This window comes from Hippopotamus amphibius, chromosome 16 (assembly GCF_030028045.1).
Source record: "Hippopotamus amphibius kiboko isolate mHipAmp2 chromosome 16, mHipAmp2.hap2, whole genome shotgun sequence".
Taxonomy (NCBI): Eukaryota; Metazoa; Chordata; class Mammalia; order Artiodactyla; family Hippopotamidae; genus Hippopotamus; species Hippopotamus amphibius.
The window spans coordinates 28,232,160-28,257,950 of record NC_080201.1 but is presented as its reverse complement, the minus strand read 5'-3'; the positions used below and the strand labels follow the sequence as shown (position 1 = coordinate 28,257,950).

The 25,791-nt window shown below is 53.4% G+C and overlaps 1 protein-coding gene across 19 annotated transcripts in view; it reads right to left on the bottom strand.

Annotated features, from left to right (window-relative positions):
- Positions 1-25,791, bottom strand: part of KIFC3 (kinesin family member C3) — a 56,449-nt gene that overhangs the window by 14,936 nt on the left and 15,722 nt on the right. The window contains exons 1-6 of one of the 19 annotated variants that reach the window (XM_057711245.1): positions 20,417-20,518; positions 17,098-17,162; positions 16,338-16,545; positions 13,635-13,777; positions 9,928-10,066; positions 6,608-6,810 (exon numbers count right to left, since the gene is read on the bottom strand). In XM_057711245.1, coding sequence (XP_057567228.1) covers positions 6,608-6,810; positions 9,928-10,066; positions 13,635-13,777; positions 16,338-16,545; positions 17,098-17,148 — 744 coding nt within the window. In that variant the 5' untranslated portion in view covers positions 17,149-17,162; positions 20,417-20,518. The other 18 variants (XM_057711246.1, XM_057711243.1, XM_057711242.1 and 15 more) reach the window with 18 other exon arrangements.

Below are 25,791 nucleotides of genomic sequence, written 5' to 3'. Positions count from 1 at the left end.
CACCTCCTTCACCCACCCAGCACAGCTCCGAGTCAGCGTCGCTACCTGTATCTGTACGCAAAGAGGAGAGGGACCTTCTCCATCCGCTCGTCGGGAGGTGCCCAGCACACTGCAGACACGCAATGAGCACGGGAAGCGACGGCGAGGGGGCGGTGCACTCCCGAAGGCAAAGCACCAGGCCAGAGGGGCACGCAGGCTCCTGACAGGCTGCTGTGGCCCCCGGGACAGCAGGGTTTGTGCAGCAGCTCTCCCTGGTCTCAGGCTCCTCGTCATCCAGAGAAACTGAGCCACAGGCCTGGTGCAGGGGGGCCTTGGGGGAGAGCTGGGAGCTGGGGCCTGTCTGCTGACCTGATGCCAACCCACACGTAACATCTCCCGGCAGAAGCAGCCTCAGCAGGGAGTGGGGCTGCCCTTGCCAGCCTGCGTCTTCCCAGCTGTCTGCTCCTCTTGACGCAGACCGCCTGCTGATTCCCCCTACCTCCCACTGAGCCTGGCCCTCCACCATCAGCTGTCTTCCGAGGAGCGGAGAGTTCTCCCAGTGGCAAGACCAAGGCGTTGCTGAGGCGGGGAGACAAGAGGGCCGAGGACCCACACGGCCCCAAGGAAACACGGCCCAGAGGCCCAAGGGGCAGCCCCAGGAAGCACCCCTTCCTGTCCCCAACACACTCCCCCTCCTGGAGACCTGACTCCTGGCTACATACATACATGACTACTGAGCAGGCCCGTCTGGCTACATCCAACCCACCCGGCCTCCACTGCTAAGTTCTCACCTTTGAGTCCTTCTGCCACGGAGGGGCATTGGGAACACGGACTCTCAGGCCGGACTGCCCAGGTTTCTAACACAGACGTCACCCTACTGGCCGGACAACCTCCGACATGTCTCAACCCCACTGTGTCTCTCCAATTCCTTAGCAATAGCATGAGGCTACCTCGCGGACGTGGTCTGGAGAATTAGTGAGATTACATGAGAAAACATATGCGAAGTGCTTAGGACAGGACCCAGCAGGTAGTAAGTTCTCTTACTGGAATGAAGTCTGTGAAGGCAGGGATGTTTGTCTGTTGCGTCGGTGCTGTACTCCCAGTGCCTAGAACAGTGCCTGGCAGACAGCAGGTGCTCAGTAAAACATGTAAAAAAGAGCACTGAATGCACGAGGGGCCAGGAGAAGCAGGCTCTGTGAGTGAGGCATCAGGTAGGGCATGGGGCAGCAGAGGTGGTGGACGCCGGGGCGTGCTGAAGGTTGCTCACTTCCGCCAAAGGCAGGAGCTGCTGCTGGGCTCCAGGCAGTGGGTGCCACATGGAAATGCCAGCCCAGAGGTGCTGCATCTTCCAATATTTTATGACAAAAAAAGGAAGTCGAGATTTTTATATGAACTTCACTAAGGTTTAAATGGTGGCAACTAATTTGATCATTAAAAAATCAGGCCAATGGGAACTAAAAAATTCACCAAAGTCATAGGCTACGACACATAAAAATCAGTTGTGTTTCTATGCACTAACGCTGACCAATCCAAAAAGGAAATTAAGACAATAATACCACTTACAATAGTATCAGAAAGAATAAAATATGTAGGAATAAACTTAACCAAGGAGACAAAAGACTTGTATGCTGAAAACTAGAAAATGTGGCTGGGAGAAATTAAAGATGATACCGGTAAATGGAAACACGTCCTGCGTTCATAGTTTGGGAACAATATTGTTAAGATGTCAATACTACCCAAAGCAATCTACAGATTCAATCCAATCTCTATCTAAATCCCAATGACATTTTTTGCAGAAGTAGAAGATTCCATCCTAAAATTCATATGAAATCTCAAAAGACCCCAAATAGCCAAAACAATCTTGAAAAAGAACAAAGTTGGAGGACTCACCCTTCCTGATGCAAAACTTACCACGAAACTACAGTAATCAAAACAGTGTGGTACTGGCATAAAGACAGACATATGGACCAATGGAATAGAAGAGAAAGCCCAGAAATAAACCTTCATGTATGTGGTCAATTGATTTTTGACAATGGTGCCAAGACTTTCAAAGAGGAAAGGACAGTCTTTTCAACAAATGGTGCTTGGAAAACTGGATATCCACACGCAAAAGAATGAAGTTGGACCCTACCTAATACCATATACAAAAATTAACTCAAAATGGATCAAAGACCTCCACGTAAAAGCTAAAACTATAAACCTCTTAGAAGAAAACATAAGGGAAAAGGTTCATGACATTAGATTTGGCAATGATTTCTTGATGTCAAAAGTACAGGCAATAAAAGAAAAGATAGATAAGTTGGACTTCATCAAAAACATTTTTGTGCATCAAAGGCTGTCAACAGAGTGTAAAGGCAACATGTAGAGTGGGAGAAACTATCTGTAAATCACATATCTGATAAGGGGCTAATATTCAGAGTATATAAAGAACTCCTACAACTCAACAACAACATAAGAACCTGATTTAAAATGGGCAAAGGACTTGAATAGACATTTCTCCAAAGATGATATACACATGGCCAATTAGCACATGAAAAGATACTCAGTATCACTAATCATTAGGGAAATGCTAATCAAAGCCATAATGAGATACCACTCCATACCCATTAGGATGGTTATTATTTAAAAAAAAAAAAGGCAACTCGGAAAACAACAAGTATTGGTGAGGATGTGGAGAAACTGAAATCTTTGTGCCCTGCTGGTGAGAATATAAAATGGTACACCCAGTGTAGAAAACAGTGTAGTAGATTCCTGAAAAATTTTTAAACAGAACTACCATATGATCCAGCAATTCCACTTCTGGGCATATACCCAAAGTTATTGAAAACAGGGTCTCAAAGAGATATCTGCACACCCATGTTCACAGCAGTATTACTTACAACAGCTGAAACATGGAAGCAACCCAAGTGTCCATTTATGGATGGATAAGCTAAATGCAGTCTATCCACAGAATGGAATACTATTCTGCCTTTAAAAAGGAAATCCTGCCATTTGCAACAACATGAATGAATCTGAGGGGCTTTACACTAGGTGAAATAAGCCAGACACAGACAAATACCGTGATTCCACTTTTGCGAAATACCTAGAATAGCTAAATTCATAGAGACAGAGAATAGAATGGTGGTTGCTAGCAGCTGGGATCGTGAACAGTTTAATTTTGTAGGATGGAGAGGGTTCTGGAGATGGATAGTGGTGATGGTTGTACAATGTGATACATTAATACCCTAAACTATACACTAAAAATGGTAAAGATGGTAAATTTTATGTTATGTGCATTCTACCACAATTTTTTAAATGGTTAAAAAAGAGAAAAAAGCAGGTCAAACAAGGCACATTTGAGGGCTACATCTAGTCTGCCAGTCTGTGGCCTCTGTGCACAATTTTTTAAGGTTCTATCTTGAGATGTGGGGGCAGTAAGAGGTGGGGTGCAGTCTGGGTGTGTGTAACGCTGGAAGGACCCTTGGGAGCGTGGAGGCCACTGCTCCAGGGACAGCCACAGAGGGGAAGGGAGCTCAACGCTACCAGGATGTGGCCTAGGGCTGCTGGGTGCCCCAGGATTGAGGACCTTTGACCTGAATGCTCCCCACAAGGCGCACAGTGAGCTCCCAGTAAATACAAACACTTCCATCTGACACATCCAAGGGGAGGCTCCCGAAGCCCTCACAAGTCCGGGTTCCAACAGTAACAACGGCAGCTCCAGTTGCTCAGTCAGCTTTGCCAGTGGGGCAGGGGGGCTTCATAAGATCATCACTTTGAAGCCCCCCACCACCCCAGACCTGTTAGGTACATACTATTACTATCCCCATTTTACAGGAAGAAAAACTGAGGTTCCACGAGACCAAGCCTCAGTTAAGCAACTTGTTTAAGGTCACCTGACCACTAAGTGGTGACCCTAGGATTGGGGACCTAGGATCGGAACCCCCGCAGAGCAACATACAGAAGACCAGAAAGGCCAATCTCTGTCAAACCACAGTGAGGCTGACACGAGACCAGAGCACAGAAAAGTGACACCTCACGAGGCAGAGCACTTTACAGTTTACCATCCATTTTTCTGTCCAGTCTCATAATTGAGCTGCCCAATAACCACTGTTAGACCCAGTTTAGAGACTGGTAAATGAAGGCTCAGAGAGGAAGTGACTTGCTACAGATGTACAGCCAGGACTAGAACCCTGCTCACCTGATTCCAAATCCAATACCCTTCCTGGTAACGATGATGGTGGTGGCAGTCGCTACACCAATAGCACTGGGTCATCTCACCAGGTACTGTTATGCCCATTTTACAGATGAGGAAACTGAGGTGCAGAGCGGTAACAAACTAGCCCAAGGTCACACAGCTAATGAGTAGTGACAAAGTCAGGATTTGAACCTGGCTCCAGGTCCAAATGGCTGGCCACAGCTCCACAGGGGCAGACCCTCCAAAGAGTGGCTCAGAGACCTGGAGCTGCAGGTGCATCTCCTGAGGTATTTTCAGAAAAGAGCTGGCTGTCAGAAAGTTCAGGAATAAAATATAAGCGAAGACCAGGAACCATTCTGAATTCTCCAAGTCATCCAGAGGAGTGGGGACTGGGGAGAGGGGGAGAGCCAGGAATATCTGAAGAGCTGGGGCTCAAAGACAGCAAAAAGGCTGCGAAGCTTCACCTTCAACTTCCCCTCTAAATAGTAAGTCAATTTTGCTAATTAAAGGAAAACACGTTTCTTAAAAATTTGTTTAAAGTCATGAAAGGCCACATATTGTTATTTCATTTATATGAAATGTTCAGAAAAGGTAAATCTATACAAACAGAAGGCAGGGCAGTGGTTGCCAGAGGTTGTGGGGAGGGGGATATGGGGAGTGACTTCATAGGTCTTTGTAGGATGATAAATTTGTTTTCAAATTAGATAGTGGTGATGGCTGCATCACCATCTTAACATACTTAAGACGGTAAACTGTACACCTTAAAGGGGTGAGTTTTATGGTATGTGAATTATATCTCAATAAAGTTCTTTAACAAACAACACTTGTCTCAAAAGTGAAGTGCCCAGACAATTTAAACCAGGGAAGGTCAGGGAAGGAAGAGCTCTCGCCACAGGTCAGATATGCGTCCTGCAGGGAGGGCCCTGGACCAGCCCCACAGCCCCACGGGGCAGTGCCTCATGCCACATTCCAGCTACACGAGCACTGGTTCCCCCGATACTCATCGTGTTCCCTCTGCCACAGTCCCTTTGCACTGACTGTTCCTTGAGCTCAGAATGAATGCACTTCCTCTGCTCTGTGCCAGACCTCAGCTCCAGAGATGCTTTCTCAGTGACTCCCCTACAGGTCCTGATCTCCCTGACAAAGGTCCCTGGTAGACACCCTCATACCCTGTGTATGTGCCCACCTGCACCGTCCTTGTTACTCTTCCAACTTTACATAAGTGCATGTAACAAACGTCTGTCCTCCCCTAGACTGCAGCCTCCACAGGCCAGAATGTGCCTGTCCACCTGGGCATCCCCACTGCTCAGCTGGGTGCCCATACATACCAGGCACTCAGCAGACACCCAAGGCAGGAAGGGAGGCAGGCACCTCAGGAGGCAATAGTGGTACAAAGCTGGTGTGTCACACCTGCTGCAAGGAGCTCCCATTCGTAGGGCAGACAGGCCCAGAGGCAGCAAACAATGGGATCAATGTACAAGAGGCAGACACAAGGAACTCAGCAAAGGATGGGTGGCCAGGACAGACAGGTCTTGAGGACACACTTGTAAGCTGGAAAAATGCTGCATTTTAAAAGTGCATGAAAATAATCCACTGTCTCTGGAACTTACAACAAGTCAGGTATTTAGTGATGTTCCCTCGACAGCAGAAGGGCCACAGGTTGGGGAATCACAGAGAAAGAAGGTGGCCTGCCCAAAGGCAGGGCTTTCCACAGAGAGCCTGGGCCCGCAAGATCAGGCACGGGCTGCGACATGTTGATGGAGACAGGGCTGGGGACCTTGGAGAAGTGGGGAGGGTGAAACACAGGCACAACAGACAGACACTGACAGAGCAGGGAGCTGAGCCCCAGGAAAGGGGCCTCAGGGCCCATGTGGTGGTGGGAAGGAGAGTGAATTATCAGGCACACGAAGGAGGACCAGCGGTCAGCCCACAGGGACTGTGGAGTCCCCAGCATCCTCCTGGCTAGCTAACAAAGGAGGCGACGCCCACCAGCAGGAACCTTCGCTTTCTCTGGCTTTCAGAGGTTTGAGAGCTCCCTCTTCTTCCTTGCACACACGACAGCCTCTCATTTCCTCTGCAATGAGTTTGATCCATCTGGGATGCCCAAGCCAGGGCACCTTGGAAGCTGGACTGGACTCAGCACTGGCCTCAGGGTGGGAACATCCCTGCGCCCTCCCGCTCCGCTCACGTCTACACATGCTGCCTGTCACTTCTGGAGAGGTAGGTCCTGGCCCCCGGTAACCACGAGGAATGGGGCACACGGATGGCCAGGATGGGAGGTCTAGGCCTCTGATTCTTGCCACCTCGCCCTCTTGTGCATTCCCAAGCCAGGAGAGGAGACCCCATCTGTCCACTATGCCGGTGGCCTGGTGGGTTCCAGGTGCCCTGGGTGATGTCCTCGGGCCTGCTCCATGGTGGGCAGTGGCCTCAGCCCGTCCCATCCTCCCCAGGTACCTGGTTCTGCAGCTGGGTGGGTGTGGCTTGCTGATCACTGCCGCGGACAGCCAGCCTCTCCTGTAGGGCCACCAGCTCCTCCTGCAGCTGGGCTTTCTCCTCCTGCAGCTGGGACATGGCCTCCACCATCCTATGTACCACAGGGGCCGCACCTGGCGGCCCCGACAGGCTCGAGCACCTCCCGCTGCCAAAGAGCCGCCCACCTATGAGCAAAGCAGTGGCCGATCAGCAGGGCAGCAGAGGCCCCAGCCTGGCCGAGGAGAGGGGGCCCATCATGGCAGGATGGACCATGGGGTTTGGGAGGGGATGTAAGCAGAGGGGACGAGGGAGCCAGGCAAGGGCTGGAGGCAGCAGCAGCAGGAGTGAGCTGGGGACCTCTGGGGCCTGCCCGGGAGGAAGCCGCTTCAGCAGGCAGCTTCTGGGGGATGCACCAGGACTTAGGAAAGCAACTTCCACTGGTTACTCCCCCAAAGTCTGTGTTCCAGGTCTGCTGGACAGTACCCTCTCACGGCCAGCCTGCATGGACTTGCAGCTAAGAAAGACACGCCTCTGGTACCAGCTGTTCTCTCCCCAGAAAACACTACCCTTAGTGGAACATGATTTCTTTAAACCCCAAACCCTCTCCAGAGTACAGAAGACAGGCGGGGGCTCCCTAGCCTGCCCCCTGCCTTCCGCAGGGAGGGGTTCCCTGCACACAGAGAGGGAGCACGTGGAGCTGTGCGTGTGCAAGGGACAGACAGACCAGCACGTGCAGACAGATGCAGCACGTGAGCCGGAACACAGCCAGGTGCACTCCCAGGCACACCCCTGTGGAATTGAGCACAGGGACCACACAGGCATGAGGAAGGGATAAATACGGGGGTGGGCAGGGCCCAGCCTTCCACTGTCCTGCCACGCGGAGCAGAAGAGACACAGACGGATGGATGGAAGGACAGAGACACAGAATCAAGGCCTGTGACCTGCTAGTGGGGCCTGGCGTGCTTGCCACTGCTTGCTTTGACGGCACCAAGAATGGGCACAGTCTGCGAGCAGGGAGCTGGCTCCCTGGCAAGGAGGTGGGGTAGTGGGGCAGAGGAGGGGCTGAAAGGGCGCCTCCCCCTCCCCCCACCCCAGGCAGCCAATCCAGGTCCTGGCCAAAGCCCGAGAGGCAGGACGAAGCGTCCAAGAAGGACACACGCAGAGTGGCATCTGCTGGCCACGAGCCTCCACCCTACCTCTGAGCAGCAGGGCGTCCCGGCTCCCCCACACCAGGTCCTGGGAGCTGCGACCCTGTGTGGGTGGGACTTGGGGGGTGGAATCCCAGACTCTGGAAACTAAGCCATCTGCACCTGAAGTCACACACCCCAGCTTTGACCCAAAGGGAGGTGGCAAGTGTGCTCACTGAGAGCGTTTTGGCAGAGAAGCCAAAACAGCAGCTCGGCTTTTGCTTTTGCGCTGGGCTGGAGTGGGGAGTGTGGATGGAGCTGATGCCAGGCTGGGCGGGACATCTCAACACTGGCTCCAGGACAGGTAGATAGACAGGGAGAAGCTGCTCTCACTCTAAAGGGAGCAGGACACACACAGACACACACAGACACACACAGACACACACACAGACACACAGACACACACACACAGACACACACACACAGACACACACAGACACACACACACACACACACACACACACACACACACACACACACACACACACACACACACACACACACACACACACACACACACACACACACACACACACACACACACACACACACACACACACACACACTGCTTTTTCCCTTCCTCCCAACCCCGAGGGACGGCTCCAACTCAAGGCCCCCTGGAGAGCTGGAACGGGGGCCGTGACTGGCTGGCTAGGGGCCCTGGCCGGGCGGCCTGCATGTGACACAGCACGCATGTCACACACAGCTGGCCGAGCTCCTGCTATCTGTTCTAGAGAGAGCGAGGTCAGACGGATGCTTCCAGGTCTGCACACGGGGCTGCCATGGGCAGCGTGTGACCAGCACGGCCCTCTGCCCTCTGCAGACTGCCATGGTGTGGCAGGAAATGCTCTCGACTGGTTCTGTCACTTCAGAGACGCGTTGGGAGGGCCCTCAGGGGCTTCCTTTATGAAATGGGGACAACGGTCCTTGTCCAAAGAGGCAACCTTGGGCAAGAGCCTGGAACACGCGAGGGATGCAGAGGTGTGAGTGAGTGTCGCCCAGCAGGACATGGACTAGCCCTCCTCGCCCAGGACACTGCTCATCTCACCCTCAAAGCCCACAGCCAGGGGCGTTCGCCTTGACCTGGGGACAGTGCCCGTGTGTCCGGGGTGCCGAAAGGGGCCTGGAGAGTATTTGCTGGGTGAGAAAAGACCTTGGAGAAGCTAAGGGAGGACAGCAGAGGAGAAAGAGATGAGATCAAAGGGGCACTTAAGGGCGAGGGACTGAGGGACCTTTGCACCATCCTAGTAGGTCAGCTGTCCGCCTGAGTTTTCAGTTTTTTTCTCAGAGACCCTGCCTGGGCACTGTCCTTCAAGGGCACTCGGGCTCGGGGGGGCCCAGCCCCAGCTCCACTGACAAGAGTCAGTCCTCCGGATTGGCTGGACGATGCCTCCCCTTCCACACTCCGGCCAGACCCCAATACCCACCCCCAGATGGGTGAAGGCAGCTCTGGATCAATCTCAGAGAAGGCAGTGGTTCCTTCCACCTCACAAGTTCAGACACACAGATCAACCTCTGGTGACAGGAGGAGGCAAACGAGAGAAAGGTCAGCTCCTTTTCCCCTTGCTCTTGGCCTTCCCCTCGGGTTCCTTGAGGATGCTCTTTCCCAATAACTGCTGGGCTCTGGGTTCCTGCTGGGAAACCCCACCAAGGGGGCCCACAGAATCTTCCAGAACCTGTCAGCCTCACTGGAGAAGAGTAGAGCCACCGGCTTCTCTTTCCCAGTCTCAAGGCAGCAGAGGGAAGCCCTGTCCTAGGGCTTCTAGGTCCCTGGTGGACCCACGGATGCAAGAGGGAGTCGGGCCTCTCTCTGCAGGCGGTGGCGTCTTTGAGGCTGCCACCCTCGCCCTGCTTTTGACAGGAGCTGGGGAAAGACAAAAAGCAGGGAAATTCAACCCCAGCCCATGCTGGCCAAAGCTACTTATCACCGGGTGGTGCCCAGTGACGCTGGGAGGAGGGTGTCCCTGGAGTGGGGATGGGCAGGCTGGGGTCTCTGAGTTCCACGTCAAGGCGGCCACCTCCAGGCGAGGAGGACGGCGTCCGGGGACAAGAGCCTCCCCTCTGACGCCAGCTTTAACCAGGGCTGAGCCAGGTCGGCAGGCAGACTTCCTTTACCTGTTTTCTCTACATTCATGGTGCCACCAGCTTCCCGGGCCTCCCGGTCCCGCCTGGGGGCCGGCGCCTGCCTCTTCAGGAGTTTCTCTTCTTTCGTCCCCTGACTCTTGCTCTTGCACCCCTTGTCCTGCAGGGCCTGCTGCCAAGACACAACCAGAATCCTCACGTGAAGGTAGGGGACTGCAGCGGGGAGGGGACCCCTCTCGAGCCTGAGGATGGGGTGCGCCTGGAGCTGGTGAGGACCCCAGACCCAGCTGGTCCACCCCTCACTGTGTGGGTGGGTGGGGACAACGAGGCCTGGAGTCTGGAAGATCTCACAGGCAGTGAGTTCTCCTGGTCCCCACTGGCCACCAGCATTCTGTACCAGCAAACAAGGTTCTTGGGCACTTACAAAACCGCATGTGACGCTCACCTGGCCGAACTGTGAGCCCTGAGTCACCAGTGCAGTGGCCTGCTTGCTTCGGGTGCGCCGTCCCACCATTCACAGGCCTGTCTAGCCCACCGGGCACACGGCAGTCTCGGGGCAACATCCCCTCACCCTCTGATGTCAGCTGCCCCGCCTTCAGATGGTACCAGGCTGGGACTGCCAAGGAGGGGGCACACGGGTCCACACGAGCAGGGGAAGGCCATGGCCCACCCCCTCGCATGGCTATCCGGGACCACATGATCCCGTCTCCAGGTCAAGGAGGAACCAAGGCAAAGAAGACCGAGGTAGAACAGACCAGCGAACTGGTGGGGAGATGGAAGGGAGGGGCAGAAAGAGTCTTTCATCCAGGGAAAATCACTTACAACTCACACAGAGAGACGTCCAACGCAAGCAGCAGAACCACATGTAAAGTGTGATCCCATGCAAGGATAATGGAAACAAAAGAGGCCTCCAAAAAAAAATCTGGGGAAATACACACTGGTTTTCTCTGGACGGTCGGGTGATGGTGCAGGGGCTAAGAGGAGAAACACGCATCACTTAAACTTTGGGGGAAATCAAAAGAAACTTAACCAAGAGAGAGTGGGAAGGAAAGGCTTTACATTTCATTTGGAACCTTTTTTGGCATGTGCATTTTTAACCTTGTAAGCATCTATGGTGTTCTGCTTCGCTATTTTTGATGACAGAAGCTATCTGGGAAGGGAGATTACAGACACTTTTCTGTGTGGCTTTGTGCCCGCCTTATTCAAAAAAAAAAAGACAAATGCTGTGTTTAAAAAATGCTCAGAACCTACAGACAGAAAGGCCTGGGTGTGAAGCCTGGCTCAGGTGAGGTACGTGATGGTGGGCAACTGACTTACCTTCCCTGAAGCTTCATTTTCCCATTCTTAAAACAGCAACTCCACTTTTTACTTGAGAAGGGAGGGTGCTGAGCAGTCTCTCACATTTAGGAAAATTCCCGCTGACTTAACTTTGTCCCCGCCCTTTGACCAACTGCCACACCAGCACGAGCAGCCTTGTCATTGGTGGCGGCAACGGCGGCAGCTGGACGTTTCCATCTGCCATCCAGAGCAAAGGTTACACTATTTCTGGCCTGTTGGCCAAGCCACAGGAAGGGCAGACAGGCCCCCAGGGGGCTGGGAATTTCTGCAGCCTCCAAAGGGAACGAGGTTTTAATTGCTTGAGAGGCTGGCAAGGGAAGTCACCAAGCCTACCTGGTCACCTCGCTGTGCCTGGGTCCCTACTTAGGCCCCACATTCCCCCACCTTGAAGCCCCTATAAACATAATGAAGCTTCACTGGCCCAAAAGGACATGAACGTGGAAACTGGTTGCTGGCGGGAGCTTCTCAGATCCTCGGCAGATCCGCTGACCCCAGGACTCAGCGGCAACCACAACCAACACCCCATAATCAAAACTCAAGAACAGGGCCTCCGCCCAACTCCAGGCAGCCGGTTTCTGACCACCTCCCAATTTAACGACCAATGCTCAAGTCAGATAAAAAAAAAAATGGGTTCTCCAGTTTCTTTAACTGTTCCTGCACCAGACCTGCTTTTCTCGCAGACCTTCAGATCAAAGGACCATTCGGTCCCGTTTTCAGATGAACCACACAAGAAGGGCTGAGAAAAACCCAGAAGCCCAAGAGCATCCCTGAAGCAACAAGCAAGAGGTCTATGTTCAGATCAGGGCTTGGGGCCACACGAGGGAGAACACACTCAAAGGGCACGTATTTCCCACACCCCTTCCTGCCCTCCATTTGCATGTGTCCCTTCAAGGTGGCCCCTGTCATGCACAATCTTTCTTGCAGGGCGGGGCCTTGGCAACACCCCCAGATAACTCTGGTCCTTCATCCTCGGCCACTGTGTCAATGTTGGCACATACATTTGTGATCGTTTGATTACTCCTGGCCTCTCCGCTAGACTGCCTGGTCTGTTTCTCTTCTTTGCTGTGTGCTAGCACCTAACACAGAGTAGGTACTTCATAAATATCTGTTAACAAATGCATCCATTTAAAAATTGCAGGGACTTCCCTGGCAGTTCAGTGGTTAAGACTCTGTGTTTCCAATGCAAGGGCCGAAGGTTTGATCCCTGGTTGGGGGGTACGGCCAAAATAAAACAAAATCAAATAAAAATTGCAGAGCCTGTGCTGTCCTGAAATTGCTCAAAGCTGCAGCTGCATGAATGCATGGGTATTTGTTTAAGGAGCTCTTTGAGATCAGAAACAATACAAAGGATCAGTTAGATAAACCCTGAAGTAGAATATTATGCAGCTGTCTAAAACAATGAGATAGTTCTCTGTATACTGACAGGCATGAAGAAATCAGCAAGACTTACTGTTGAGAGAAAGAGCTAGTCACAGAATAGAAGGTAAAAATAAAGAATAAAAACTGTATAAATCCAATCAAGTGGTTGTGTAGGAAAGATAAATAAACACTGAACTCTTAATAGTGGATTTCTCAAAGCTACAGGACCCCTGGGGACATTCAGTTTCTAGATACTATATCCCTGCCATGTGTGAATTCTTTACACTATATGTTATAAAGCTCATCATGTCAGATCCCAGCTTGCTGTGTGACCAGTAGCAAGTTACTTAACCTCTCTGAGCCTTCTTTACTTCATCCATAAAACTCATATAAAACAGTAACTGTGTCTTGGATGGATGTGAGAGAGACAACACGTGCCCCAATGCCTGGGACAAAGTCAGTGTTCAATAAATAGTAGCTATTATTAATGCTATCATGAGGTACTAATTCTATAAGCAAATACTTAAACAAAACTTAACTATATGTAAAGGCTGTCTTCTGAAAATCACGCAATAACTGACTTGCAGTGGTAACTACAAGAGAAAAGAACTCAAGTTTCCGTAAAGTCCTCTGTCTAGCTTTAGGTTCTCACTTTAAATGAGGAAATGTAAATAAGTATTGCCCCATGGACTCATATGCCCCAGTAGGAATAAACAGCTCCCCTAAAAACCTGCCCATCTTCCTAATAGCTTCTCACTGAAGGCCCCACATTTCCCACTTTAACACTTCAGCCAGGGCGTGGCTGAAAAGCTGCTGTCATCTCCTGGGAGATTTCCCCCCCAGATAATCTAATACAGCAAATTGCCCCATTCAGGCAGCTCAGGGTGGATGTGGTGTGAGGAGCTTGGCTAGAGGCATATGGCAGGTCCCCAGCTCTCCCTCCCTGCTTCTGTCCCCGGGGGAGCCCAGCTGCCAGAGCTCAGAGGGTCACGGCACACTGGCCTGGCCTGACCTCTGGCGTTTCTGATGGCCCCAAGGCTTACCTGCAGGGTCAGGTAGAGCCGGTGGGGGCTCCTGGGGCCAGCCCAGTCCACACTGAGGGCTTGGCACTGAGTCAGGGCCGGGCGAGCTGCACTTCGGGTGCTGGAGTCCTCGTCACCACCGGCCAGGCTGTCTTTTCCACGCCCTGTTCCAGGACAGAAGAGACAGGTGAGACGCTTGACGCTGGCTGGAGACTGCTGGCTGGGGACCACTGGCCAGGGCCGCCGCTGAGCTCCCCTTTCACACACCCCGGGCGGCCCAGGCGTGGCCAGGAGGCACTCACACGCCCTCGCATGCCTGCCCTGCACGGAGGGAAGCCCTGGCACTGGGCAGAGCCTGTGCTCCTTCCAAACCACAAGCCGCCCCGAGATCCGCTGCAGGAGGTCGCCCAAGACCCTGCGGGAGGTGGGGGGGTTCCCCTCCTCCACAGTGGCCTCAGGGCTGGCACCTGCCCCAGAGCACCCTCTACAGACAGCAGCAGAAGGAAGCCGACACCACCCTGGCTGCACTGATCTTCACAGGAGGTGCACCCCGGGGCCGCGGCCTCATTACCAAGGCTGCCTCTAGGTGGCAATTTCTCCCCTGTCTTCATAAAGACCAACCCAACCGTGCTGGGTGGCTTGGTCCCTGCAGCCTCCAAAAGCACATTCAGGACCAGTGAAAGCACCTCCTCTTGAGCCTCTGACACACTGCCTCCCTCACCGGAACGGGGGGAAGAGGGCTGACTGTGGCATCCACATCACATTCACCACCCCCCCCACCGACACCCCACCCCACCCCCACAGCCTGCGGGGCCGGACAGGATGGGAGAGGGGACTTGCCTCACGGGGCAAGCGGCAGAGCCCCCATCCTGGGGTGCGATCACATCCCAAATGTCAGCACTGGGCCAAGTGCTTTCCAGGCCGCATTGCCCTTCTTGATCCTCAATTTCCGTCTCAATACACTGGGCATAAGGAACCAACCTCAGCCCTGCGATGCAGGTTAAACTGGGCGACGCGTAAGGTGCTCACACAGAAGGCGGCCACCAATGCAGGCCATCAGCGCCTCACAACACCCCTGAGAGGTGGCAACCGGAGGCCCAGAAGGGTTAAGAACGTGTCCAGGGTCACACGGAGCCAGTATTGCAATTCCATGTGCTAACCCACCCTCTGCTTGCCTACCCTTCTCAAGACAGCAGGTAGAGGGGCCCAGGGACATCCACACTGGCTGAGACTCTACCCAGTGGCAGGCACCATGCTTAGCATTTCACACACAGGATTTCACTGGGCCTTTGTCTTAAATTTTAAAAGTGGATAAAAGTCTGTATGGTCACATAATCCTCATAATTCTAATTTAAGAGACCAATATGTACACACGTAAGACTGGAAGGAACGATATAAAATGTTTAGTGACAGGCTTATAGGTGAGTCTTATTTTCTTTTTTATACTTCTCTGTTTTTTGTTTTTTAATTTTCCAAGAGAACATGTTTTTGTTTTTTTCAATTCTTTCTTTTTTTTCTTTCTTCCTTTTTTTTTTAAACCAGAAAAGCAATACCATTCATTCATTTTAAATCTTTTGGACAACCTTGTGGGGTAGAGACCACCTTCAGCCCTTCCCAGATAACTGGATCTACCTGATCCAAAAGCCCAAGCTTTCCCCGAAGGCGTCTAGGGTCATCCCCAGCCTCACTGTCCCCTGCAGAGAGACTCTGGAGGGCAGTGTTCTGGCTGCCACTGATGCCACAAGTGTGGTGGGAGAGAGGGAACTGGAGTTTGCTGTGTGCCCTCTCTGGGCCTCATTTTTCCCTTCTGTACATCGAAGGGCTTGGACCTGATGCCCCAGAGGGACTCTGCTAGCTCAGACAGGCTGGCAATCTACAGCCCTCTCCCGGTAGGTCAGGAGCAGTCAGAGGGCAAACCCCTGAAAGCATCTTGCCTGAAGCACTCCCTCTGCCCCCACACTCACAGGACAAACTGCCCAAGCCAAGGATGGCAGACAGTCATGGGGCAGCTCCCCAGTCCTGATGATCTAGCTCCCATTGGGAATCAGAGGAGCTGCCCACTCCTTGATGTTGGAGGCGCCAGGGGACATGACCCAGAAAGGAGAGCTGGTGTTGACAGCTCCCCCAGGGGGGACTGCGGGAGGGCCCGGACTCGGGGACTCCCTCACTGCCCACCTGCTGTCGGGGCCACCTTGGATGGCACCTCAAAGGAGCGCATGGTACCCACCCTCTGCCAGGCCGTGCTCTGGAGCTGCCTCCGTCCACGCCTCGCCATCCGCCGGCGAGCCCTGGCGGGATCAAGTATCAGCGCCGCGCAGGGCGCCGGGCAGCACTTCACCTACCTTGTTTACCAGCCGCGGGCAGAAACCAGAGCGAGACCACGAGCGCTCCGCCGAGGACAGGATGGGCGGACGGCAGAGGCACAGCGACCTGGCCGGGCCAGGGAGCGCGTGCCCTCCGCGGCGTCCTCCCCCTGCGGCCCCCCTACCGACTGCGCTAACGTTCACCTCAGCGTCCCCGGCTTCTCTTTACAGACGGGCGCGGGGCAGGAGCGCCCAGCGAAATTGACGCCCTGACTCCACGCCCGGCTCGCGGGCCGCGGGTACCCTGTAATTACCTGACAGCTCTGAGCGAGCCTAGGAACTTGCGAGAAACTCCGGTCTCATCGCTGGTGTCTGGAGGAAGGAAGGGAAATAAAGAGGCATTTTAAAAATGCGGACTCACCAGTTCTCAACCTCCCCGGGCCGGTGTGTGGGAAAGGGCGGGCGGCCGGGCTGGCTGGGGCGGGGCGAGCCATCCCCGGCTCGGGCTCCCCGGCCCGGCCCACTCGCCACAGGCCGCGCAGTGAAGGCGTGGCTCCCAGGCTCCACGTCCTGCGAGACGGGACCATGGCCCGGCGGGGCTCAGCAGCCTCCTCCGGGCGCCGGGCAGCCTGCGGAGAGAGTAAGAAAGCGAGATTGAAGCTCGCTGGCCGGCACCCTTCCCCCCAGCCCCAAGCAGATGGGAGCCTGGCATCTAGAAGGGTCCGCGGAACTGGGTCACATGTTACCCAGAGCCCCAACCCCAGTGTCCCCCAAGGACCCCCTGGGCTCACGGGATGAAACAGAGCCGATCACCATTTCAGGGTACTAGTTAAGGAGAAGGGAGGCTCAGAAGTGGGCAAGGAGCCCATCAGGCGTGTCTGCAGCACAATGTGCAGACCCCGCATCTCAGCCCCTCCACTCTGAGCCTGTCAGCATAAAGACAGGTCACAGCCCCACATGGAGGAAGCACCAGTCAACAGCATCTCCGTGAATCTATTCAGCTAAGGGGCCTTGACTGTAGCTGTGGCAAGTCAGGCTTATGTGTATCAAATTCTCTTAAAATCAGCTCATTCATGGATTCAGCTAGCCTCCACTCTGTACCTACAACTGGCAGACACCGTGCTAGGATTTGAAATACAAAGATTCATTCATTCTTCATTTAATAATTATTTACCCAGTACCTGCTGTGTGCCAGGCACCTGCCAGGGGTCCTCTTTGATCAGGAGAGACATGGCCTCAAAGCTCCCTGTCAGGAGGGAGGTAAACACTTCAACAAACCTTCACAATCAGAACAGGATGCGGGGAGGCACCAGGTGGTATGGAGAATGGGGGTGGGGGTGGGGAACACTGGTCTGGGTAGAAAGCCCCATAGGGCCCTTATCAACAGAGCAAATGAATAGAACAGACTTCATTCACTGCACAAGTCTTTATTGAGCACCTACTGTGTGCAAAGCAGCTCTGAGGGCATTTAAGGTGACACCAAGCTACAGTCCCAGACTCAGACAATAAATAATGCCATTTACAGGAGAAGCCAAGTTAGCTCAGAGAGGCAATGTGGAGTTTGCTTTTGGTTTTAAAATGCAGTTGGAGGTACTCAAGGACTTCCTAATGGTGCCACCTGGGCTGTAGACCACTTTCCCCATCCCTCACTGCACTGACCACTTTCTATCAGGCAGTAAAGATATCTATTTAACAGTATCTGTGTAACAGTATCCATCTCCCCTGACCCTCTATGGCTCCTCAGGGTGGGTCCCACAGCACCCAGCCTGAAGCGGCAGCTACCTCCACACTAAACACCTAGCGATGGCTTTTAGGTGAATGCACTGGTATGAATGCACACAAAAGCTCAAGCTTAAGCTTGGAAGACAGGAGGTCTGGAGATGGAGACACAGAGTTGGGAGGCTGATGGAGGTCACTGTACCACAGGTGAGAATGCAATCACCAAAGATGGTGCAAGATGAGAGCAACCAGGGAGGATGGTGCTCACACCAAGTGGGAAAGAAAGCTGGAGAAGGAAGGTCAGAGGTGGCAGGAGCACCAGGCAAGTGCAGAGTCCTCAGAGGTGACCGGAGAGTGAGTGGGAAGGAGAGGATGGTCAGTTCCCCGGCAACAATGCCATGGAGAGGTCAAACTGGAAGAAAGGTCAATGAAGTAGGGCAGAGGGCAGACCTGGGACACCCCAAGGAGGTTGGAGGGGCTAGAGGATGCTGCCACTTCCTTCACTTTGGAGAAGTTGGCTAGGATGGGCAGGACAAGATGTGGTATTTAGCATAGGAGAGATTTGCACATGCTGGGTCAACAGAGGGACAGGAATCATCGAGAGGCAAGAGAAGAGTGCAAGGACGGGTGGCCTGAACATCTGGTGACTGATGCTCGCAGAGCTGAGCCCTAGAAGAATGCCAGGCTCCTAGCTAGGGAGTCATGGTCTCTGCCTTCCTGGACTAAGGAAGACAACTTGGAGGAAGAGGCTCCTGGGTGCAGTCTCCCTGGGAGGGGGCAGGACTGAGGGCCAAAGGGCGGGGTGGAGGCTAATCCAATGTGTGGGCAGCTCCGCTGAGGAAATGGAGATGGACCAGTGTGGAGTGGAAGGAACTGGGAAGAGCAGCCAGATGTCCCCTTCTCCAGGCTGCTTGGCACAGAGCTGGGCACACAAGCAACCCTGAGGATCAGCTGCCCAAGGGGCGAGGAGGGAGCGAGACAGGCTCCACCTGCATGCCGAGCAGCTGGGAAGGTGAGCTGGCAAAGGGCACTGAAGGTCAATTCCATGGTTGAGGGAGAAGACTTTTAAGGAGATCAGCTAAGTCTGAGGGGGTGGGGACAGAAGGAGACAATATTTTGTGGCTTTCAGGAAGGGAAGTTGGGAGGCAGGAAGGCATCAGGAAAAAAGAGGAAGGGTGTGTGCAAGATCCTGAAGAGGAAAAAGCAGTTGAATTTAGCAGCCTGAGGGGTGTGAAGGTCAAAAGTATCAAGGACTTTCAAACAGCCCAAGGCTGGAGACTCAAAAACCTAGGTCATGGGGCAGGGTGATGGGGGCATAAAGTGGTTATGACCAAAAGCTGGTTCAGAACCCAGCTGTGCCATGTACTAGATGTGTGACCCTGGAAGAATTACTCTGTGCCTCAGTATTTCCATCTGTGAAATGGGGAGAACTCTACCTTATAGGGTTGGTGTAAAGTTTAGACAATACATATATACAGTGTTCCAAACAATACTGGCATATATAAAGAGCTCCCAAATTTTATTTTGCAGTGACCTCTGTCCAGTGGTGGGTGAATGCAGAGGGGCTGGCTGCAGAAGAGCCATTATCTAGCTGGCCTCTCCAGGTTTAGGCCAGGGTGGTAGAGCTGCAGTCCCCTTCCCCCAGGCCAGGAATATTGCAATGACTAGGGGACAGACTTGACAACTGCCCAGAGACTGCTGCCTGGGAGGCTCAGTCTCCCTGGGAGAGCAGGCAGAAGGTCAGGGAGGTTGGACAGTGGCTAGACCTCCCCAGCACACAGTCACACATCCTGGGGTTCGCAGGTCAACCCAGATTTCAAAACCTCTGCTCCCTGGTGCCCGTAAGGACAGCAGAACTTATTACCCTACGTCGTTAAAGTCCAGTCACGGCAAATACAGGGCCCCATTCTGAGACTGCATTCCTTGCAAATGACTCTCTGGCCAAGGAGAGGGCTACTTTTATCAAGGGCATGGGGAACAGCCTCGGCCAGCATACATGCTCACTCAGCCTCAAGCGGACAGAAAGCCAGGCAAGGTGAAAAGCCAGGGTTGGCCACGACCCCCAACCTTGAGACAGATGGGGGGGGGGGCGGTGGGTGAGGCGGCAAATGGTAGGAATTTAAATGCAGCTTCCTCTTTAAAATCTGCCAGGACCAGGCCCTTCACTGCGCCAGAGTTCTGCTCTAACTCACAACAGGGGGTTGAAGGAGGTGGCTTCTGGCTCGCCCTCCCTGTTGGGGAGCTCCCCCAACCTGCCGCTGTCAAAGGCTCAATTTCCGCAGTGCTCAGGAGGGCACCGGCCCAGGCCCTCCTTCCTAACCTGGGGCTGGCCCAGCCCATCCCGGCCCTGCGAAGGGGAAAGTGAACAACCCAGGGGACCTACGTGGTGGAAGGGCCCAAAACTGCAGCCTTCAGGGGAGCCCTGCGGATGCAGGGACCTCTGCCAGGGGAAGGGGCGGCGCTGACGGGCATGCGGTTCCTGGCGGTGTCTGGCTTTCCCGGGCCATTGAAATCAGAAAGGGGGTCCCGGGGCTACCCGGATTCCAGGGCACATGCCGCCCCATGCCCTGCTCAGCTCGGGCTGGCCGGCGCTGGGGTGCGGGGGATGGCGCGGCGGGGAAGGGGGCGGGATAGCGCAGGGCTGGGTCTCCGCGGCCCGGCCCTCCCCGCGACCCCCAGCGGGGCCGGGCAGGGGGATCCCGGACGCGGCACCCCGAACGACAGGCCGGGCGGAACCCGAGAGCCCAGCCCTCCCGCAGCCCCCACGAGCCCCGGACTCACCGGCCTGGCGGAGGCAGGATCCCGGCGTCGCCGCAGCGCCCGAGGGCTCGGCCCGGCCTGGCCCGCCCGCGGGAGGCAGCTCCACGCCGCCGCCTCCTCCTCCTCCTCGGCCCGCCCCGCTCCCGCCCCGCTCCCGCCCCGCTCCCGCCCCTCCTGCACACTTTCCACAGGAAATGATTAACTCGGGCTGCGGCGCGTTCCTATGGCAACCGGCTCCGACCCGGCGGGGGGCGACACGCGCGCGCTCCCGCGCACACGCTCACAGATTCACACTCACAGTCGCACGCGGGGCCGCCCACTCGGCTCAGACCTTCCGGCTGGGGCTCCCCGCGCGCCGCGCACGCCCGTGCACACGTGCGCGCTCACCCCTGGCGCACACGCACCGTCCTGCGTGCTCACATACAGTACACGGCACAGGCGGCGCTGCCATATGTTTGTACACATGCTCTAGTGAGTCCACGTGAACACATTCTCAGTTTTCATAGCCATCCCCACGCTCCTTCCTACAGGCATGCTTTTGCACTTAAACTTACACTCTCATACGCACCTCCTCAAACCCTAGTTCTACAAAATTTTCGCACACAGTAGTTAGTACACTTACAAGCGCTCCCTCGCTGCCCTTCACTCACTCTCACAAACTCTAGTACACGTTTTCTTGACCTTCTAGCATGCACACCACACACACATTCCTACACATTCTAGCTAGTACATGTGCACACTTCCACATTCTCACACGCTTTCCACGTGCACTCACGTTCCTGTGCAGCGCTCAGACATTCCTCCATGCTTTCCCACGCTTCTGAGTGCACACACCCACTTGGCAGGTGCTTACACACGTCTTCTCACATGCTCTCTGACTCTCACATTCCAGCCTATACATGCCTTTAAACCCCAGTACACGCTTTCACACACGCTCTAGTTAGCACACACAGGCATGCACTGTCACACAGTAGCACGCGCATTTTCACACACATGTTCTCACTAGCTCTAGTAGGAGTACACAGGCCAGGTTGCCTCCCCAGCCAGGGCACCACCTGCTGCCGCCGGCTCTTCCTCCACCCTATTCCCCCTCACACCCCCCTCAGCAGATAAACGTCTTCCAGAGCAGGGAAGCTGTTTGGCATTTTTTAAGATAAAATATTCCTTTACATTCCAGTGAAAACACGTGCAGAATGCAGCCACTCCGGAGCAGACAGCAGCTCCTGGTGTAGCCCCAGACGGCCCTCCTCATAGGATGCCCCAGAAGAAGCCTGGGGGCGGCCAGGAAGCCAGCCAGCCAAGGAGAGCCAGCTGACCCGGAGGAGCTGCTCTGTTCTTTGTCTCCCAAACAGAAGCGGCATTTTACTCCGGAGTCAGCAGCAATATCCCCTCTCCAGGATGCGGAAGGAGGAGAGAGAAAAGAAACTAAGAAGCCAGCCCAGTGCAGGCTGATGGTTCTGCAGATAATCCGAGGAGGGTGGGCGCTCTGCATCTCCCGTTTAACAGGGGACGATGGCCCCTGAGGAGCACGGAGGTGACTGGAGGGGGGCGTGCAGCTCCAGGTGGGTTCTGTCTCCTGCTGCTGAGCAGGCGCTGGGCTGGCAGTCAAGAATCTTAACCAGAGACAGAGCCAAGGTTCTGGGCCTCAGATTGTTCTGGATGCCAGACCATGACACTCACAATCCCCCTACTGAGAGTGGGCTTGTGTGTGTTTTCTTTTCTCACTGAGATGTCTCAGCGCAGGCCCCATAGAGGGTGCATGTCACTCTCTGGGAATGGTTCCCTGGAGAGTTAGATTTCTAGCTAAGAACTCTGAATAACCCTCCCAATGGGAGAGTAGGCCATAATTTGAGAGGTATCTCCTCTGAATCCCCCTGCCCGCCCTTTACATAGCAGTGGTCAGGGGGACTGCAAGGTTGGATGCGGGCAAATTTTCTCTAGCTTCCGGACCAAGAATCTCCCTTTGTTATAGACCCTAGCATTTGATTGGGGAGGTGGGTGGGGTCACGGTGTCTGTCTTTAAAGTCCTGATATAGAACCAGAGGTCTTGTCTAACTTGTGGCCCAGTGCGTTGACTTTAACTGAGGATTCCTTCCGACAAAGCCACAGCCAGATTTTTAAATTTATAATAACATTTATTGTTCTTTTTCTCTGATTACAAAAGTAATAGATGTTCATTGTAACCATAATCCCACCCACTAGAGATAAATGCTGCCAACGTTTTGGTACAGTTTTTTTCCTCTGTGTACATAATAGCTACCATTTATCCACAGCTATCACTGTGCCAGGCACTTCACCAAGCTTTTTAAAAACAAGATCTCATTTAACACCAAACATCCTATGAGGGTGGATACATCACATCCCCCATTTTCAGGAGGAAAACTGAGCCTCCTAAAGTTCATTCACAAACCCAGTGTGTGCTAGCGCTGAGATATGAACCCAATAGATGTGTGTGTATATATACATACACACAAACATATAGTACTATTATACGTATATAGGTGCCAGAGTTTATTAAGTTCAAAGCCCCAGTGAAGGAAAAAGAAAACTGAGACATTTGAGGAAGGTTTTTTCGAATTCCAGCAAAACTCAGACTTGAAATGCAAAACCGAATTGCTTCATCAGTGTTGGAATTTAGTAAGATTGCACAGTGTTAGGAACTACACACCAATGACTTCAAGGTCGTTTCTAGCTCAGAAACTTCACTGATGGTTTGGTGCGGAGGCTGCCAATTCTCCCTGGCCGCACGGAAGGTGAAGGATTTGCCAGAAACTCGACCTCCCCAATGCTGAGGTCCTGAACCCATGAGTGAGGACTCCAGGGTTCAGCCTTTGGCCTTGACCTCCTGCCTACCTCCTGGCAGAGGCATAGGTGTCCCCAGGAGGGCCACAAAAATGCAGTGGCCAGAACACTGCAGACCTGTATCCGCATCCACCCTATCCCCCAGGCACGGGCAGCAGCACCATTTTTGTTCAAAGAGCTTGAGACCCCTTCACCCTCAGGCATCCACCCAAGAGGTAGCCAAGGGCCCAAGGGTTCTTCTGCACAGAGGGCAGCAAAGAGGGGGTGATGACAAGCCAGCTTGTGTTGGATCTGATTCTCATAGCACCCCAGAGTGAAGCACACCTAAGATTTACATGATTTTCCAGTTGTAATGACTTAAGTTGAGATTTCATCACCTCCAGGCCTTTGCAATGTGTTCTCCCTGCCCAGAAGGCCTCTCTCCTCACCCCACTCCCACCTGCCTCCAGCTACCTTCACCTGGCCGGCTCCTGCTGTCCTTCAAGTCCTTCAAGCTTAGAGGTCCCCTTCCTTGACCCTCCCAGGCACCACGGTCCTCTGACAGCTCACCCACCTGCAGCACCTCCCACGCCGGATTGTAAAGGCCTCTCCTGTCTACAACATCATCTCCTTGAGGGCAGGGTCCTTTCCTGACTTGATCATAGGTAAAGCCTCTGCTACAGATCCAGCTCCAACAGGCACTAGGTACCTAGCATCACATTAGTTTTAGCTGAATTAATAACTAAGATCACATATAATTTAGAGCGAACAGAGTGTATTAAGCATATCCAAACAGACTTTCTTCCCATGTAAATTAATGATAATTCTTATCAAAAGGAAGTAAGTAAAAGGATCCTTAAGGAATTATTTCAACATGGTCAGTAAGGAGCACCCTGCAGCTGTGAAAAAGTGTATCTGCGCACAGTGCTAGGTAACAAACAGCTTCTGGAAGTCAGAGGACACCTTCTGGAGTTGAGTCACATCGTAAGTAATCCTGACTCAATTAGTCACTGTTTTGAAGCCGTATTTTCGAGTAGCCCTGAAACCGTCGTGGACAGCGCAGAAAGAGCTGGGAGGGACGGGCGGGGCTCAGCCCCCAGCGGGCGGCAAGCGTGAGTCTGACTCCTCACCAGCAGCAGGACAAGGGCCCTCGATCTCTGAGCATATTGGGCGGCTGGCCCTTTGAGGGGCTGGCTCGTGGCCCATACCCTGCCAGTTTGAGGAAGCCATGGTCCTCAGCGGATATGAAGGCATGGGGTCTTGGACAACCCCGGGCTGCACTGCAAATCCTGTCTCTCTCTTCCACTACAGACTCAGCTCCTATGGGCATTCGCTGCCCAACAGATATCTGAACAAATGATACCCTTCTCTCCCCTCTTCTCTTCCTGCTCCCTCTGTGCCTTCCCTGTCCAAGGATGCCTTCCTTCTAAAAGCTGTATTAACAGGGGAAACAGTTCTCCCATTTCCAAAGGTCTCTGCAGGGAACCAAGGCAACCCTCCCCTCAATAAAACCACCTTGCTCTCAAATCTCTAGACAGTGACTGCCTTTCTGCATTTGGCAGGGAGATTGGACTCAGCAGTGCTTCCCAGTTCTTAGGTGAGGGGAACCTGAAACCTCTTGATGACCTGAGGAAGAACTTGGCAGAGATACCCACCTCCTAGCACTCCGGGGTAGGAAGCAAACAGTGGGGTTTATGTTTTCCTTATCATTTCCCTTAGTCTCAAAAATGAAAGGAATGCAACTGTGGAGATATGTACCTAGCACCAGGTAATAAAAAGGTTTAGGAAGGATGGCTATGGGAGATAAGCTCTGCCCCGCCCCCCAGCTCCCCCCTCGGAGTCAGCCCTTCCCTGGGATCCTCCAGAAGCCTGGGCTCCCTTTCCCAAAAGCTCCCTCCCTGGCTTCTCGTCTTGCTCCTAAATCATTCTCTCTCCTTGTTCTAAGCCAAGACATGCATTATTAACATCCTTCCCACTTTTTTCCAACTTCCCCATTCATTCTTCCCCATCTGCTACAAATTCTAGGTAGCTGAGTTTTTTTTTTAACTTTAATTTTTATTTTTCCTGCACAAATGTAGAAGAAATCAAGAGAGGAAAAACCACCCCCTGCACCAGATCTCGCCACCCTTAGCTTATTGTCATAGGCCCAGATTTTCCTTCTGGTATATGACTTTGAACAGCCATTATTTCTGTATTAAGAGGGCACAGTATAAAGCAATGGTTAACACTGGATTTGGGGGTCAGGCGGTTGTGGGTTTGAACCCTGGCTCTGTCATGTCCTCCGTGCCTCAATTTCCTCCTGTGACAATGGGGGTAGCACTAGTACCTAACTTATTGGGCTGTCGTGGAAAAGAAATGAGAGCAAACATGTTACACCCAGAGCCCGGCATCTGGCGCACCAGCTGCTGTTATAGTGGGACGCAGACCATGGATACAATTTTCTACTCTGCCTTTTTCTCACTTTAAATCATAGCACAAGCATTTTCCAAGTTACTTTCTCCTACTAAGGCCTGCTCTTTTCTGAGCTGCAGGCCCTAGGCTAAGGATGAGGCCCAGGTCCCATTCAACCTTGAGGTCGCAATGTCTGGGGCAAACCCAGCACCCTGGAAAAATGA